Source organism: Sphaerodactylus townsendi, linkage group LG12, assembly GCF_021028975.2.
Source record: "Sphaerodactylus townsendi isolate TG3544 linkage group LG12, MPM_Stown_v2.3, whole genome shotgun sequence".
Classification (NCBI taxonomy): domain Eukaryota; kingdom Metazoa; phylum Chordata; class Lepidosauria; order Squamata; family Sphaerodactylidae; genus Sphaerodactylus; species Sphaerodactylus townsendi.
The window spans coordinates 2,840,839-2,856,579 of record NC_059436.1 but is presented as its reverse complement, the minus strand read 5'-3'; the positions used below and the strand labels follow the sequence as shown (position 1 = coordinate 2,856,579).

Below are 15,741 nucleotides of genomic sequence, written 5' to 3'. Positions count from 1 at the left end.
GGAGCCAACTTTAGTCTGCTCCCTCCCAGCTATTTGCCTTGTTGTGCCAGTGACCAGGATGGATGACTTACACCACCAAAAAGAGTCCATAAGTCTATTCAGCTCAGTAGAGGTTTTCTGGCAGGGTGAAGGTTTTTCACCATTTAAACCTCACCACTCCACCAGAAAGCCTCTTTGGGGGCGGCAGCCCAGTGTGACCACAGCTGGGTGCCTGACCCCTTCAATGGAACTGTAAGATGTGTTTAATCATCTGCAACCAGACTATTTCAGAACTATTCCTTCAGTAGTGTTAGTGACCTTTGGCACTCCAGATCGTGTGGACTCTACAATTTCGGTGGTGGTGGCAGCACTCCAGATGTTATGGACTACAATTCCATCAGCCCCCTGCCCCATCAGCCTGCGCGGCTGTTAGGCCATCCAGCCCTATGGCAGGGGCAATTGATAGTAATGTATAGTGCCATAATTTCCTGGAGTGCCAAAGGTTCGCCACCACCAAGTGTGTGTACTGTGTTCCTCTAAATTCAGGGTGTAGCAGGTAACGACAAAAAGAAGGGCCTTTTCAGTAGTGGCCCTGTGACTCTAGAATGAATTACTAGGCTGGCTCCCACCTTGCTCATGCTCTGGTAAGTGGGTGAATGTAGCTGACTGACTTATATCTGACTAGTGACTGATTTTAAGAGTTTTGATTTTGTTGTTGTTGATTTTAATTAGATGGCATTTTGTGTTCAGATTGGGGCTCTGCCCCCTGTAAAGTTGGATTACTTAGATTGAATCCACTGGATTTCCTGTGAGCTGCCAAATGAAGTTTGTTAACCCATTTCTCTCTAGTGTCCACAGAGGTCCATTCTCTCTGGGGAAGTGTTGTCCTAAGTGTCATATTGGGTGTACACTTACTCAATGGTGCAGTCAAATGTGCCTTCATGACTGTTTAAGGTTCTAAGCACTTCATTGGCTTCAATTTCTGAACTTCAGTGAAAAGATCTTTGGTTGAAATACCAAAGACTGGAGAGAAAACAAACCATCAATGGGGCAAAGCTGTGGGAATCTGTTCATCCTTAGGTTTATGGTACCTGTCTTTCACATCTGTTTTTATCTTAGGTGTTAAGCAATTGTAGAGATCCTGTTTGGGATGGAAGGATGGTATAGGAGTTTTAAAAAGCAAAAATGTACAATCGGGCAATAATGCCCACAAAATACCATACACTAAAGGTGACTGTAAAGTTTTTGTTCTATTCCAGCCAAATCAAGCCTGTCAGGCAGATCATGGTTGGAGACCTCTGTGAAAGGATCTCTGTTCCTTACTTGCTATGGGCTGTGCTAGCGCTTGCTCACCTCACGGAACACCAAGGGTAACCTATTTTCATTTGTCAAGCATTTGAGGGTATGGACTGCGGCAGCTGAAAAATAGCTTTGCTAACCTTGTGACTGCATCCCTGATAATACATGCTGATGGCAGGAGGAGAAAGGGTAGGTTAGAAAGACAACACCTTTATCCAGAGGAAAAAAACCCATAGTTGCCCAGTTTGAAGCACCCTTATTTTACCGTGGGGGGAAATTAGATTCTGCAGGTGCATAAAGAAGTGGGAACTTCATACCCGAAGCATTCATTTCCCCCTCTCTTTTCTTCTTGGCATGATGACATTGAGGAAAGGCTATGTGGCTGCTGATCTCAAGAGGCCATAATGCCAGCAGTGACATTTGACCCAATTTTTCTGTCCTCCAACTACTGGTGGTGGTAGAAGCTTAGTCCTCCTTACACAACCCTTCCGATTTTGTTCCTGGGTCAATTAATATTGTTATATAGACATTAAGTGATTCATATTGCGTTCCACCTCCCCCTTTCCCTTGTAAATACTTCAGTGACTTCTTAACTGTTTTGGCAGGCTAAGACAGAATGACATTCTGTAGCTGCTCTTCAGTTATACGGTAGTAAGAGAGGATTTTCTGACAGATACTCTCATTCTGCATAAAGTGGAGGCAGTTTCCTGCGGGCAGGTGGAATTTTGATTGTGGATTGGAGTGCAGGGGGCAATCAAAGTGAAACAATGTGTACACAACAAATGTAAAGCGTAGGTCACCCTAACAAGACTTCCTCTTTCTATGCCAAATGCATTTTGACATGATACCGTAGCCTGTTCTTTCCCCTTTAACCGGAACAGAAGATGAGACAGAGAAAGATTTGTGGAAGATTACATTTACTTAGACAAGGGTTCACCTGGCAGGCTAGTGTGGCTTGGTGGTTAGATGGTCATGATGCCAGTCAAAGAATGTTGGAAAATTCCAAGCAAACATCATCCTATTATGGAGATTGTTGCTTCCAGATGGTTGCTTCTTGGTCATAAAGGTGATGCTTTCTGGGATTTTTTGAAGCACCTCCTGTTCCAATGAAGAGGAGGAGAGCCATGATTGGCTTTTGGTTTGCGGGAGAAGGAAGTAGACTCTAGGAAGTAGACTCTATCCTCATCGATAGAGGACTTGGCACCTACAAGCACCGTGCTAGAATTGCTTCCCTATATAGAACAGCCAGACACTTAGCAATGCCAGCTAACTGTAGAAATTTTGGAGACTTGTCATAGAGTCATAGTTAAAGTGTTGGGCTGGGACTTGGGATAATTGGGTTCAAATCCCTGTTCTGCCATGGACGTTTACTGGGTGACCTTGGGCTGGTCTCAATCTCTTAATCTAATGTACCTCCCAGGGTTTTTGATGTGAGGATTACGTTGGGGGGCGGGGTGTGATGCATTGTTTTGAGTCTTCACAAGGGAGAAAAGCAGGATAAAATAGATAAAATAAATAAGAAACTGTGATCAGCTTGAGGAAGACCACATACCAAGTCCGTTCACACACATAGCTAATCAGGCATCAAGAAATCGAGTGATATGTAAAAACCACTCTGAGAGGAAAAGCACATCATGTCTAGGACCAAACACTGAATTCCATGTTTCAAACTGATCTGGAGTCTAGAACACAGACGATAAATCTGTGTCTGGGTTATACCTCTGCAGATTGCAGGTGAAGGCCCATATATTAAAATGCTCTTCTGTACTGGAAAAAGTCTGCACATGAAAAAACTAGTGAGCACAGAAAAAGCTAAGCTGGAATCCTTCTGTTGGACATGATAGTTTTCATTCTATTAGTGTGTGTGTGGGGGGGGGGGTGTCACTGAAAAGAGAATATAGTCACACAGTGCACAAATTTTTATGGACCAGTATTACCAAATGACGCTTAGATTATTTTAAAGCTTTATTTATTTTATTTTATTTATTTATTCGATTTGATAAACCGCACTACGAAGAGCCCAGGACAGTTAATACAACAAAAAAAAACAACCATAATAAAACAAATCGAATAACCCCAGTTAAAATGCAAATCTTAAAACTATAGCTTTATAGGGGATTAAACAAATTTTTTAAAAAATATTTTTATTTATATTTTGGAATTATTACAGATTTATATTGTATATCGTATATTTCATCCTCCATATCCTTCCCCCCCCTTTTTTCCCTCCGCCCTCTTCTTCTCTTCTTTAGATGCGCAGCAGCAGGTCCATTCTTCTCAATCTTCTTATCCATTTTTCTTCTGTAATTCCAATTTCGTTTAACCAGTCTTTGAATTCCATCCAGATCCACTTCATATCTTTTAGTTTTTCTTGCCATATTTGATTTCTTGACATGATGTCGAAAATTTCTAATTGTATTTGCTCCCATATATATTCCAACCATTTCTGCATTGACCATATTTTTTTGTCTTTCCACCCCAATGCTATTACTGCATTAAACTAATTGATGGATTTATCAGTGACTACTAACTGTGATGGTTCAATGGGGCCTCTTGTGTTCAAAAGAGGTATACCTTATGAATGCCGGTTGCTAGGGAGGCAACAATAGGAATCCTCCCATGCCATGTCAGTAGAAAAGGTTGCCAACTCTTTGTTGGGGCATTCAGTGGGGCATAAATATTTGTTTGTTTGTTTGTTTGTTTGTTTGTTTGTTGGATTAACATCCTGCCCCATCCCCGAAGTGCTCTGGATGGGTTACAACATATTGCCATACAGACCAACTTTCCAAAGTAGCCATTTTCTCCAGAGTAACTGATTTTTAAAGTGTGAAGATTAGTTGTATTTGTGGAAGATTTCCAGAGTCCACCTGGAGGTTAGAAACTCTACTTGTAGGCTTTCTGGGCCGTTTGGGTGGCCACTATGGGAAGCAGGAAGTTGAACTAGGTAAATCTTTTGACCTGATGCAGCCAGCTCTTCCTATGTTGTGTTGGAGGTGATCTTTCTTATATTGAAGAGCATTCAGTCATGTCTTCAGTTTGAAGTGACAGAGTCTAGACATCCATTTACCTTCTTTAGTAGAAGGTTTCATATACCCAAATTCAATGCTTTGTTTACTGCATCATAATTTTGTCCTTGCCTGCCTTTGTATTCTCAAGGCTTTGTTAGGAAGGAATCATTCTTTGTGGTAGCCATGCATTTCAGATTAGCTAAGGGTTCCCTGAAGTACCCAGAAGACTGAAATATGTCATGAATTCAACTCACAACTAGGAGTGATTTTGAATGTCTCATCCCTTCTGTTTCAACTTGGAAAGTCCCCATTTCAATTACACCTCTGTTGTATGGGTCAAACTCATGATCTTTTGTTTTTGCACTGTTTTCCATCTCCCATGATATAATTTTTTTCAAATTTATTTGTGTAGCAGTAAATCAACATTATACATTTTGTTAAATATATAGAAATATTGCACAAACAGTGTATGGGACAGACCACGGAACACACATACACAATAAAGATCCACAAAACTAATCAAGTAAAGCAGAGAACTAAAACTGTTGCCAAAAACATAAAGTAATATGAGATAAATTAGGAAATATTAGCACATCCCTCCTTTCTCTCTGAGTTTGAGTCACAGCTGACAGAATCTTTTCGAACCCCCATGATCAAACTACGAAATGGAGTCAGTTTATTTTAATGTCCATGTAATTTTTTTTCCAGAAAAAAGTCATGAAGGTTTCTTTCTAATTATATAAAAATCAGTTTAAAAACACCTTTGTACAGTTCTCCTGTTACCCCTAAATCATACTTTGTCAGTGTTAAGCTTTGCCTCCTCTTTCCTTCCTCTTCCCCAAAGTCATTTTTATTGTAATGCCTCAATAAATATTAATGCCTTTACCAGATGCAAGCATGTAAAATATCTGGGTATATATAAAACAATGCACAGAACTCTTTTATATGGCTGCTTCGTTATAGTCAGAGACTGACTGGAAAATCTCCTCAAGGAGTGGGGGTGGGCCATGGGTTATGAGTGACACGGTTCAACTGAAGAAAAGATTTTTTTTAAAAAAAGAATTCTGTTCATGTGTGAGTGTTTAAAGAAGTCTAAAGCCAGAGGAAGAAAATTAGGCACTTTAATGTTTCTTCTGGGGTTTTGAGCAAATAAAAAAGCCATAATAAGCAGAGTGTAGGCAATGACCCATTGAAGCTGAAATGCTGAACATTCCGTGTGATTTAGGGTGCTTTTTTTTCCAATGGGGTTGATGGGCCAGTGCTTAAATAGTTTTCAACCATTACTTACAGACATTCAGGTCTTGGTGCTTTTAAGAAAGGGCACCCCAAATAATTATCGACGGACATGGGACTTCTTGGACTATTTTTTTAAAAAATATAATGAATGGCAGCTCACATTTTGGATAAATGAAGAACTGAGCTTTGCGATGGACTATGCTTGAACTGTACTGATTTGTTTCTTCCCATAATGCTACATGAAACCGCTCATGGTCCTCATCTAGTCCAGGTATGATGACATGACTCAGGGGCAAACATTTCAGCAGGCGCAAGTTTTTCTAGAATCAGAGAGAAAATGGGAACATCAAAGCTGGATATTGCAAGGGAGGAAATGGAACCCTTCTAATACTCCCTGCTTACCTCCCTAAAGCCTCTCCCTCTATAGCAGTGGTTCTCAACCTGGGGGTCATGACCCTTTTGGGGGTCGAACGACCCTTTCACAGGAGTCGCCTAAGACTCCCTGCATCTGTGTCCTCCATCTGTAAAATGGATAAATGTTAGGGTTGGGGGTCACCACAACATGAGGAACTGTATTAAAGGGTCGTGGCATTAGGAAGGTTGAGAACCACTACTCTATAACTTAGTGATTCTTGGCATAGAAGGACTTGGCAAAAATGTTTTGAGGTGGGAGATTATGAGAAGCTAAGTCAGGAGTGTAGGGGAGCTAATACGCTTGCCCTGTTTGACCTAAAGATCAGATGCTTCTTCCTGATGTCTGCTTCTAGAGTTGCCAACTTCCATGGGGCAGCTGAAATTCTCCGCTAGTACAACTGATCTCCAAATGACAGAGATCTGTTCATGTGGAGAAAATGGCTGTTTTGAAAGGTGGACTGTATGGCATTGTACCCAATTGAAGTCCCTTCCCTCCCCAAACCCTGTTCTCTTCTGGCTCCACCAACAAAATGTCCATGTATTTCCAAGCCCAGAGCGGGCAACTCTATATGTGACTGAGTCAGACTTGGTAAGATGAACAAATAAAGCAGTCATCTTACCATGCTGTTGGAGTTAAGACAAAGACTGATGTGAAACTGAATATACACACTCTCTGTCACACTGCTTTGATTTCAGGCTAGTAAATGTGTGATTATATCACCTCCTTCACACTTAAAATGTTATTTCCACCAGTCTCAGAATTAATTTGGTTCCTATGAAAGTTAGGGTCAGAACAGATGAGATGTTGGACAGTCTGTGACTGGATCTTCCTAGCATGTGGATAATACTAATATCAGTCATCTGGGGAGGTCAGTTTTGGATCAGGGCCATGCAAAGAAGTAGATAAAATTTTAAACCCATAAACACACACACACATCAGTGCCATTTTGCTATTCAGACACAACCCAACCCTGTTGCAATGAACTGTAAAATGAAAAAGAAAAAAGACTTCCATGGGATGGTCTGCCTATTCCTTTTAGGATAATTACAATGTAGGGAGGGAACTGTATGGATGAAATCACCCAGGGGATAAAGGAAGGGTCCCCACGTGGTCCATATTTTAAAATTCATGGAAGATCCATTCTAGTCACACATCCAACTTTAGTTGGATTTGGTCAATGCTTTTGAAACAAACTTTTGCTAGAATTGATACACAGATGTTGTTTAACTGACAAGCTACAGTTGTCTTCCAAGTGGATGTTCCTGGGGCATAGCTGAGGTTTTCAAAGGTGTAGCCCAGAGGTCTTCAAACTATGGCCCTCCAGATGTTCATGGACTACAATTCCCATCAACCCCTGCCAGCATGGCCAAGTGGTAGGGCTCATGGGAATTGTAGTCTATGAACATCTGGAGGGCCATAGTTTGAAGACCTCTGGTGTAGCCTATTGAAGCAGGGTTGGAATCCTCAAGCCATTTTCTGATTATTATGTAACCATCTCGGGCCTCTGCTTCCAAGGAATTTATGGTAAATAGTTATTTCTGTATATATGTGTGGGGGGGAGGGGTTGTGTGTGTGTAATATCTGTACTAATGTTCTTACCTATCAGTCACCTGTTTCCCCCAGAAAAAGAAATCTGATGAAATGAAAGACTATGCGGGCCAAGTAGACTGGTTTAAATTTTAGAATGGGGGATGTGTCCGGTGAGGAAAAAGCTTCCTTCTGGTTTCTCACCTTGAGATTTAACCCCCTTCTTCTGGAGAGGTGGAGCCCTTTGGAATTTCAGATCAACCCCTCACAGCAGTCTGCTTTACAAAACCATTTCCGAATCTTCCTTCGTATGGAACATGGCCCTTTCCACACAAATCACCTAAAACGTTTGCAATCTCCCCCGCTTTACCATGATGTATGTCTGCACTCATTCCCTCGAAACGATCTATGGCTACCATTGCATGATTTTGTCCTATTCTTTTCTTTTTTGTGCTAGATGTTGGATTAATGCTTCAGTCCTTCACAGCCTCATGCTGCAATACTGTACACCTAGGATACAAGATGCTTCAAAAATTAGCCCCCCAAAAAACAGAAATGATGCAAATGAACAGGCAAGGGGGAAAGGAGTGAGCTCAGAAAATGGTGCTGAGGAGGAAGGCCAGGGATGGCACAGAGGTGTGGAAAACATTATAAATAGATTGCAAAGGCAACTAAAGACATTTTGAAAACATTTCAACCAAATAATTGTTTTATAAGGACATTCATTTAAAATGTTTTGAGGCTTCAAATGAAATGATTTGGGAACCAAAGGAAGTGAAACCAGTGCAGAACTCCATGGAGGAAACATTTTATTTCCTGCCTCAAAACATTTTAAAAGGTTTGTGTGGAAAGGACGATGGATGAATATGTACAGTGGAACCTCGGTTTTCGGCGACATCCGTTTTCGCCGATTTCGGTTTTCGCCGATCATCGCCAACCGTTTTTCACCTCAGTTTTGATTGGTCGCCTCAGATTTCATCGCCTTGCCGACAAAATCCAAGGTGACTTTTGCATAACTTCACTGCAATGTTTGCGTTGTGCCTACGCAGACAGCATAGACTTGGCTTTTGCCAGTTTCGGTTTTCGCTGATAGTCGCCGGACAGATTACCAGGGAAAAACCGAGGTTCCACTGTACTTGACATATTTGTCTTTATACATTATCCCCTAATCCTTAAAAACCATGATCCTTTGTACTGTTTTCAGTATGACCAGTTATGTAGATATCTGTTCACAAAGTTCATCTTGTCACAAGAATAGTATAATTAATCCTTAACAGTTGAACATCATCAACAAATGATGGAAACAATGATATTGTGTACTGAGATATTGAAGGATATTGAGAGCCAATATGGTTATAATGGTTAGTAGTTGGGCCCAGTTCCAAATGTACTCTTACAGTGCAACCCAGATCAGATTGGTGGGCAGGGATGGTATGGTACCACTCCCCACCCACTCCATATGGCTTTCTCGCAGCACTGTTAGCCCAAGAAAGTAAAAAAGGAAAGGGGCACAAATTCCCCCATAGGGGAGATTAGAGATATACCACGAAAATCATGGCATATCTCTGAGGAGGGGGCTCAACAGGCAGTGGAAATTGACTAAGGTTGACTCCACCTTTGGGAACACCCCCACCACACCAACACTGCTTGGGAATGCTGACGTGGAGCTGGCCACCGTACCTCCAGAGCAGGATTGCTCCCCCGGATTGGTCTGCCCAGCTCATTGGGAGACTTTTGACAATCACTGTCTCTGCCTAATCTATCTTGCAGAGTTGTTGTAAAGATACAGTAGAGGAGTAGAAAACCATGTATGCTGCTCTGAGCTCCTATAAGGAAGTGTTAGATGAATGTCTGATAAATTTTAAGCTTTAGCACTGTCCATGCAAAGGTTTGGATGCTTCCTATGAGGCACATAGGAAAGGTAGTAGAGAAATAACTAGAAGAATAAAGCAAGTTTGCTTTAAATAATCCTGTTGAGGAAAAAGAATTACAAAAACCAAACATACTGGAGTTCTCTGTTTATTTCACCGGAGTTTTCTTTTTCATGCAAAATCTGTTAATGTGGTAAAAAAAGTATAGGAAATATTTTCAAGGAACCTTTGGATGATATTATTATATCATTATTCTGAAGTGTCCTTGCATTCTGTAGCTTTTTGCGTTTCTTTTAAGGATGCTCATAGATGAACCAGATTCCTAAGTATTTTCTTTGTGTCTGGTGGTGATGAGCATACACAGTTTTTGAAAGTTGGCATAACTATAGTTATATTGGATATTTTAACACTGGCTTTTTTAAAGGGGGGGAGAAACATTGCTTTATTTTCATAGGCTTGTTTTTCTTGTTGGTAAACCTTGGGAGAGAAATATACATCTTTCTCCTTTAAAGTTCTAATTCAAGGCATGAATGTGTGAGTTCTGAAGGGACTTTGGGACTGCGGTAAAAATTCGTTGTCATAGTAACAGAAAGGGAACTAGGCCTAGCTCACCTGGGACTTTAACTTACTGCAAAAGCTGATTTTTTTTTAGACAAGCAAGGGAAATAAATAAATAAATTGCTCATTGTGCTCCCAGCTGACTTTCAGCTCCCACCCCTCCCCACAACTATTCAGCTCCCTTCTATGAATGCATTTTATTTTGTCCTGCAGCCGTCATGAATTTTCTGTGTCCCAGTTAAATCTGGGATTTTTTTTCCTCCTTGCAATTTAAATGTACCACTAGGACACACCAGGGCATAGAGGAAAAAAATAGAATTCCAACTAGAACCCTATCTGGTGATATTATTTCGAACAGAAATAAAACACAGTCTCGCCTTTTGTTTGGATTGTAAAAAATGCAGTGTTCAAGAGGCTTTTGTTCTTCTTCCTTTGGCAAGTTCAGATATTTCAAAACTCTCCAGCAGCTGCACACAAATATCTTATGTAGCACTGAATAGTAGGTCACAGAGAGATGTACCTTGGGTGAGTCCTTGCAATCCATAATCGCATGCTGTTTTTTTGCTGTGATAATAGTTTCCCAGTTTCTAGATGTATCATATTACACACCAAACTGAAAACATGAAATTATCTTGATGGTCTGAGGAACATTTAAAAATACCTATACGTTTCAAATATATTTTTGTGTGGGATAAAGGGGTTTATAAATATATCTGATGGAGAACTTTGAGAAATGGCTGATCAAATCTCAAAATCTGTGTATCTCCCCCCCCACCCCCACCCTTTAACCTTTGTTTTTGGACACGGCTTTGCTTATGTGGTTAAGGATTGTCCCATAACACAAAATACAAACAAAATTTTACAGTACATTATATATTGGCTGGTCTTGGGTCAAACAGTGATCCTGTCAGGAAGGAATCCCTGTTCCCCTATTTTGTTCAGCAGTATAAAGTTGCTATGTTTATGACTACCATATAATCAGTGGGTCACGTGATTCCATAGAAGCACGTCTTTTCGAATATCATTCATACCTACTATGCGTTAGCCTCTATGCCAAATCAATGACAAAGAGGTAAATCCAGCACACAGTTTCAACTAAAGAATAGGTAAAAGTTTAAATATGCAAATGCCTGAGGAGTATAGAGGGGTGGCAAATACATGCAAGGGAAAACAGGACAAAACTTGGAATGTTTAGGGGAAACAAAAAAAATTCTATGTTGAGAAAGCTAGTGACATTTAGTAATTATTAGCCATTTCGATGGGAACTGTCAGTGCAAGGAAAAATGAATACATTTCTATTCTTCTTTCATGCAACACCCCAAAAATCTGGTGAGACACATTAGGCTAGGACCATCGAGTTCAGCATCCTCTTTCACACAGCAGCCAAACAGTTGCATTGGAGCAGAGGCGTAGCAAGAGGGGAAAGTGCCCGGTGCACTGGTGTGTCCTCCCCCTGTCCCACCCCCATCCTGTCCCTGTCATGCCCCCGCCATGCCCTCGCCGCACCCCACAGAGGCACGCACCTGGTGCGTCGCACACCTCCCCGCCCCCTTGGAGCTAGGCCTCTGCATTGGAGGGCCAACAAACAGGGCATGGAGGCCAAGGCCTTCCCTTGATGTTACCTCCTAGAACAGGGGTAGGGAACCTGCGGCTCTCCAGATGTTCAGGAACTACAATTCCCATCAGCCCCTATCAGCATGGCCAATTGGCCATGCTGGCAGGGGCTGATGGGAATTGTAGTTCCTGAACATCTGGAGAGCCGCAGGTTCCTTACCCCTGTCCTAGAACTTGTATGTAGAGGTTTACTGCCTCCATGTATGAAAGTTGCCTTTTGGCACAATGGCTTGTAGCCACTGATGGACCTATTCTCCATTAATCTGTGTACACATTTCACCCTCTTCCTGACTCAAAACTCTCCCCACTGGTCATTATTAGGGTTTCTTCATATTGTGTGCATATGAGTTTCCACATCCATGTGGACTTTCTTGCAGAACTGGTTGTGTGACCTCATGTGGAATGGACAGTAGACTTCAGCAAAATAAGATATGAATATGTATATACTCCAACTGCTCCTATTTACAAAGAGCAGTCCTTATTTTCTGGTACCTGTCCCTGGTGAAACCACCTGGTCTATTTTTATCCTTGAGGAGGCAAATATGGTCCTTCTTCAGGGTTTGGCTTCTCGCCAAGGGTCTCCAGAGACAATAACAAAGCAGTCCCCAGCAGAGTCACAACGACAAACTTTGAACAATGTAATTTTGTTTAGGATGGCACTGTGAGTGGGTAATGAATTCATCTTGTCAGCGTTTGCACTTGAGCATTATGGCATCAGGTGCTGCGCAGCCATTTCATGAACGACAGGTTCTAGAGCATATTTGATAATGTACCATATGGCTATTATCTTTTTACTATATCTTTAACCAAAAGACTAAAACCTTTTTAGCTTTTACGTCTGCAAAGGACAGGCTGTTGTAAGTAAACAAAGCCTTTGGCTAGCATTGCTGAGGTTCTACCAATATGGTAGTCGTGTGGCTGGTGAGAGTCAGACCAAGATCCTTGGTACAAGAATTAGGATTTTCCAAACAGGTATTATCTGAGAAAGGTATCATATTTAGGCTTGTGTTTATGGTGAACACATACATGCATTTGATTGCTAAAAAGGAAAAAAAAGTGTCTCTGTCTTATGCCTTTATTTGTTTGTTTAGTTGCAAATTTAATTAATCCCCACAAAGCAAGCAATATTTTTTTGCTCTGTTTTGCCCATGCTTTGGGAGCATCAATCCGTTGTATTTTTCCTCCCTTGACTTTGGGCTAAAAGGCTTCCAGGATCCCTAGCTTCTAATAGCATTAAGTATTACTTTTCAGGGCAAATAAATTCAGCCCAAAATGTCATTTTAATCTGTTTAATTGACAGCATCCTTTTAAACAGTCTGTTGACATCCCCTGACGGATTCTGCCACGGGGCACAATTGTACCGACACAAAGCAAGTAAATAATAGCAGACGCTAATTTTTAAAGCGGGAGATGTCACACACGTTTCTTTCTTTTCCCCCTACAGATTCTTCTTAAAATTTTTCCTCAAGTGCAATCAAAATTGTTTGAAAACAGCTGGGAACCCTCGAGACATGCGACGGTTTCAGGTAAGTGTTGTGGGACTCTATGTTAAGTAAGTTGTCTGTCTTTTTCGGCGCTCCATTCTGTGGTTCATCACTGACACTGTGGGTAATAAATGAGATGACAGTAAATGATAAACCCCATCATATATTGTTAAAGTTTTTCTTCATTTGTCGCCTTTAATCCTTGCTTTCTCCCCTTTTCTTTTATGAATCCCCAGGAGGGGAAGTGATGTACCGTGCCAACCAGCGACATATATTTGATCTGACACCCTGAAGCAAGGCACTTGCACGTACAGCTGCCCATAATGGGGACTGTGTTTGTGATACTTGGATTTCTCTGAATCTTTCAAAGTAGCTCTGTGTGCTGTATGCAAGTCATACCCCCCCCCCCAAAATATTTAACACTTTCAGATCCTCCCTTTCAGGATCTTTCAAAACGGCAGCTGGTCCAGGCATGGTCACTTTAAGATCTCGCATGGTAAAGGCAACAAGGCCCGTGGGACAGTGACCCAGCTGCTTTGCAGCAAAATCTGCCACTGGTTTCATCATAGCTGTCGCTGATGTATTGAGAATACCAGCTAATAAAAACACAGAGGGAGGTGAAGTGTGTCAAGTTGAAAACATTGGGAAGGGGTGGGGGAAGGTGGTTGGAAAGACACAGGCACTAAATCTCATCCCTCTTTCTTTCTCCTTTCCACACCGTAATTGTTTAAGGCTGTGTACTGCCGTAACACTTTCACGGCAATTTCTCCCTTACCATTATGAGAGCTGTTGCCTCAGCCGTGCCTTTGAAGCTTGGTAGCCAGACCATTGTTAAGAAGAAGTTGGGGGAACTTTGTTTTGGTGGGATAGCTTTTGTTAAGGGAGTGGGCTAGAAAAACGAACTTTCTTCTTTCTTTTTCCTTTCTGTTTTGTTTGTTTTGAAAGAAAAGCTTCTTGTTCTAGAATGTGAGGACACCCAGCATCAATGGAAAAATGGCTTTCAAGAAAGGATGAAATAATTTTGAACATCTAGGCCCTTGTTGGTGGCCTTCTTCCCTTCAAACAAACAAGCAAACAAAAACACATGCTTTTGCGCATGTGTGTTCATTTTGTGTTCCTTATTCCTGCTGCTAAATATAATTTTAAAAGCTCTCTGAAACAGTCGTAATATTGCTATCAGGGAGGAGCTTTGTTTGGTGTCCATTATGGCATGGGTACAAGCCAACAGGTGTCAGCGAAGCTGCACACTCTTGTGTGTTAAACCTTCGCATGGAAGAGGAACTTATGGGTTTCTCATAAGTAGCTTGAAGCACAATGTTCATCCACAAAACACTGTTTGAAGAGAGGCTCCAGCAAGACACACAAATATATGCATGTGCTGAAGCCTTCCAATAGTTTTGTCATATTATCCCAACTGCTCTGAAAAAAATCTCTACACAGAACAATTTCACTGGCAGTGCAGCCCTTGTGAAAATCAGATAAAGCTTGAGAATTGTTTAGAAATCTTACCCGTTATAGCAAGTTCTGTGCCGGGGTGGGGGAGATGCGAGGGGGTCACATGGGAGAGCGGAAATGACAGGATCGTTTGAAATGACTGGCAGAATAATTCCTCTTTTTGTTTTAGAAAAGGTATTGATGAGGCTTTAAAGTGCCACTGTGTTGCTGTGGCACGACATATCCATGGACCTGACTAATTCTCCAAAGGACATGTAAAATATATAATTACCAGTGGGGGGCGGGAAGGGGGAACTTTCCCTTCCATTAAAGCCTTGCTCTTTTTCCTGCTTCCTTCTATTCTTCCCACCTACCAGCTAACATGACTTTAATCAGATTTCCCATCTTCCCTCTTGCTAACAGCTTCTACCCCACTATGGCCCAGTTGTGAGATGCTGGTCACTGAGCCCAATTGCATAGTGAGGAACCTCAAGGGCTTGCAAAGGCCAACCACCCTTCTTCTCCTCTCCCACCTTTCTACATTTGTTCATCTGGTGGTCCTGGATTTTAGGAGCTTTGGCCAAGTTGCCCTTAATTGGCCCTTTTAGCTTAAAAACGTAAAAACAGAATTCTGTCACCCTGCACCTGACCTTTTTTTTGTTCCATACAAAATATAGCTCTGTTTGGAACAAAGGGCACTTAGTTAACTAATAACTAACTTCACTGCTCTTGGGGGATGGTTCTTCCATATTGGCTGCTACTTTGACATTCTGGAAATGTATAGTCTTTCTCCTTGACCTAAATGGCCCAGACAAGGCTGATCTCTTTAGATCTTAGAGTCAGTCCTGGTTATTTCTTGAATGGGAGACCACCAAGGAAGTCCTGGGTTGCTATGCAGAAGCAGGTAATGACCAACAACCTCTGAATATCTCTTGCCTTGAAAATGCCTGCAGGGTCACCAAAAGTGAGGTATCACTTGATGGCAGTTTCCTCCATAAAACCTTTTACCCACTTGGGTACCTTCCCCACCATTATGGTCAATATACAGTGCCAAGTAACTGAGATTTATGGGAAAGGCTATTATCTCAGGCTCTCGGGGAAATAGACCTACTACACCTACCTTGCCTTGGGTTCCATAGGTAATTCAGTACAGCTTCACAGTGTTTTCAGAATAGCTTATGGTTCTAGCTGAATGGAGGACTTTCTATGAGTGAAGCCTAGTGAAGTAGTAGACAGTCTACTTTTAGGTCTGATGCCTAACATTTCTAGATTTGACCCTTGATCTTTGTGGCTCAGAGTATTGATTTGGAACAGTT

The 15,741-nt window shown here is 41.5% G+C and overlaps 1 protein-coding gene across 2 annotated transcripts in view; it reads left to right on the top strand.

Annotated features, from left to right (window-relative positions):
• EBF2 (EBF transcription factor 2) overlaps positions 1 to 15,741 on the top strand; it is a 258,291-nt gene that overhangs the window by 171,161 nt on the left and 71,389 nt on the right. For both annotated transcript variants that reach the window (XM_048513586.1, XM_048513587.1), the window contains exon 7: positions 12,952 to 13,033. In XM_048513586.1, the coding sequence (XP_048369543.1) occupies positions 12,952 to 13,033 (82 nt within the window). The remainder of the gene's footprint in view (positions 1 to 12,951; positions 13,034 to 15,741) is intronic.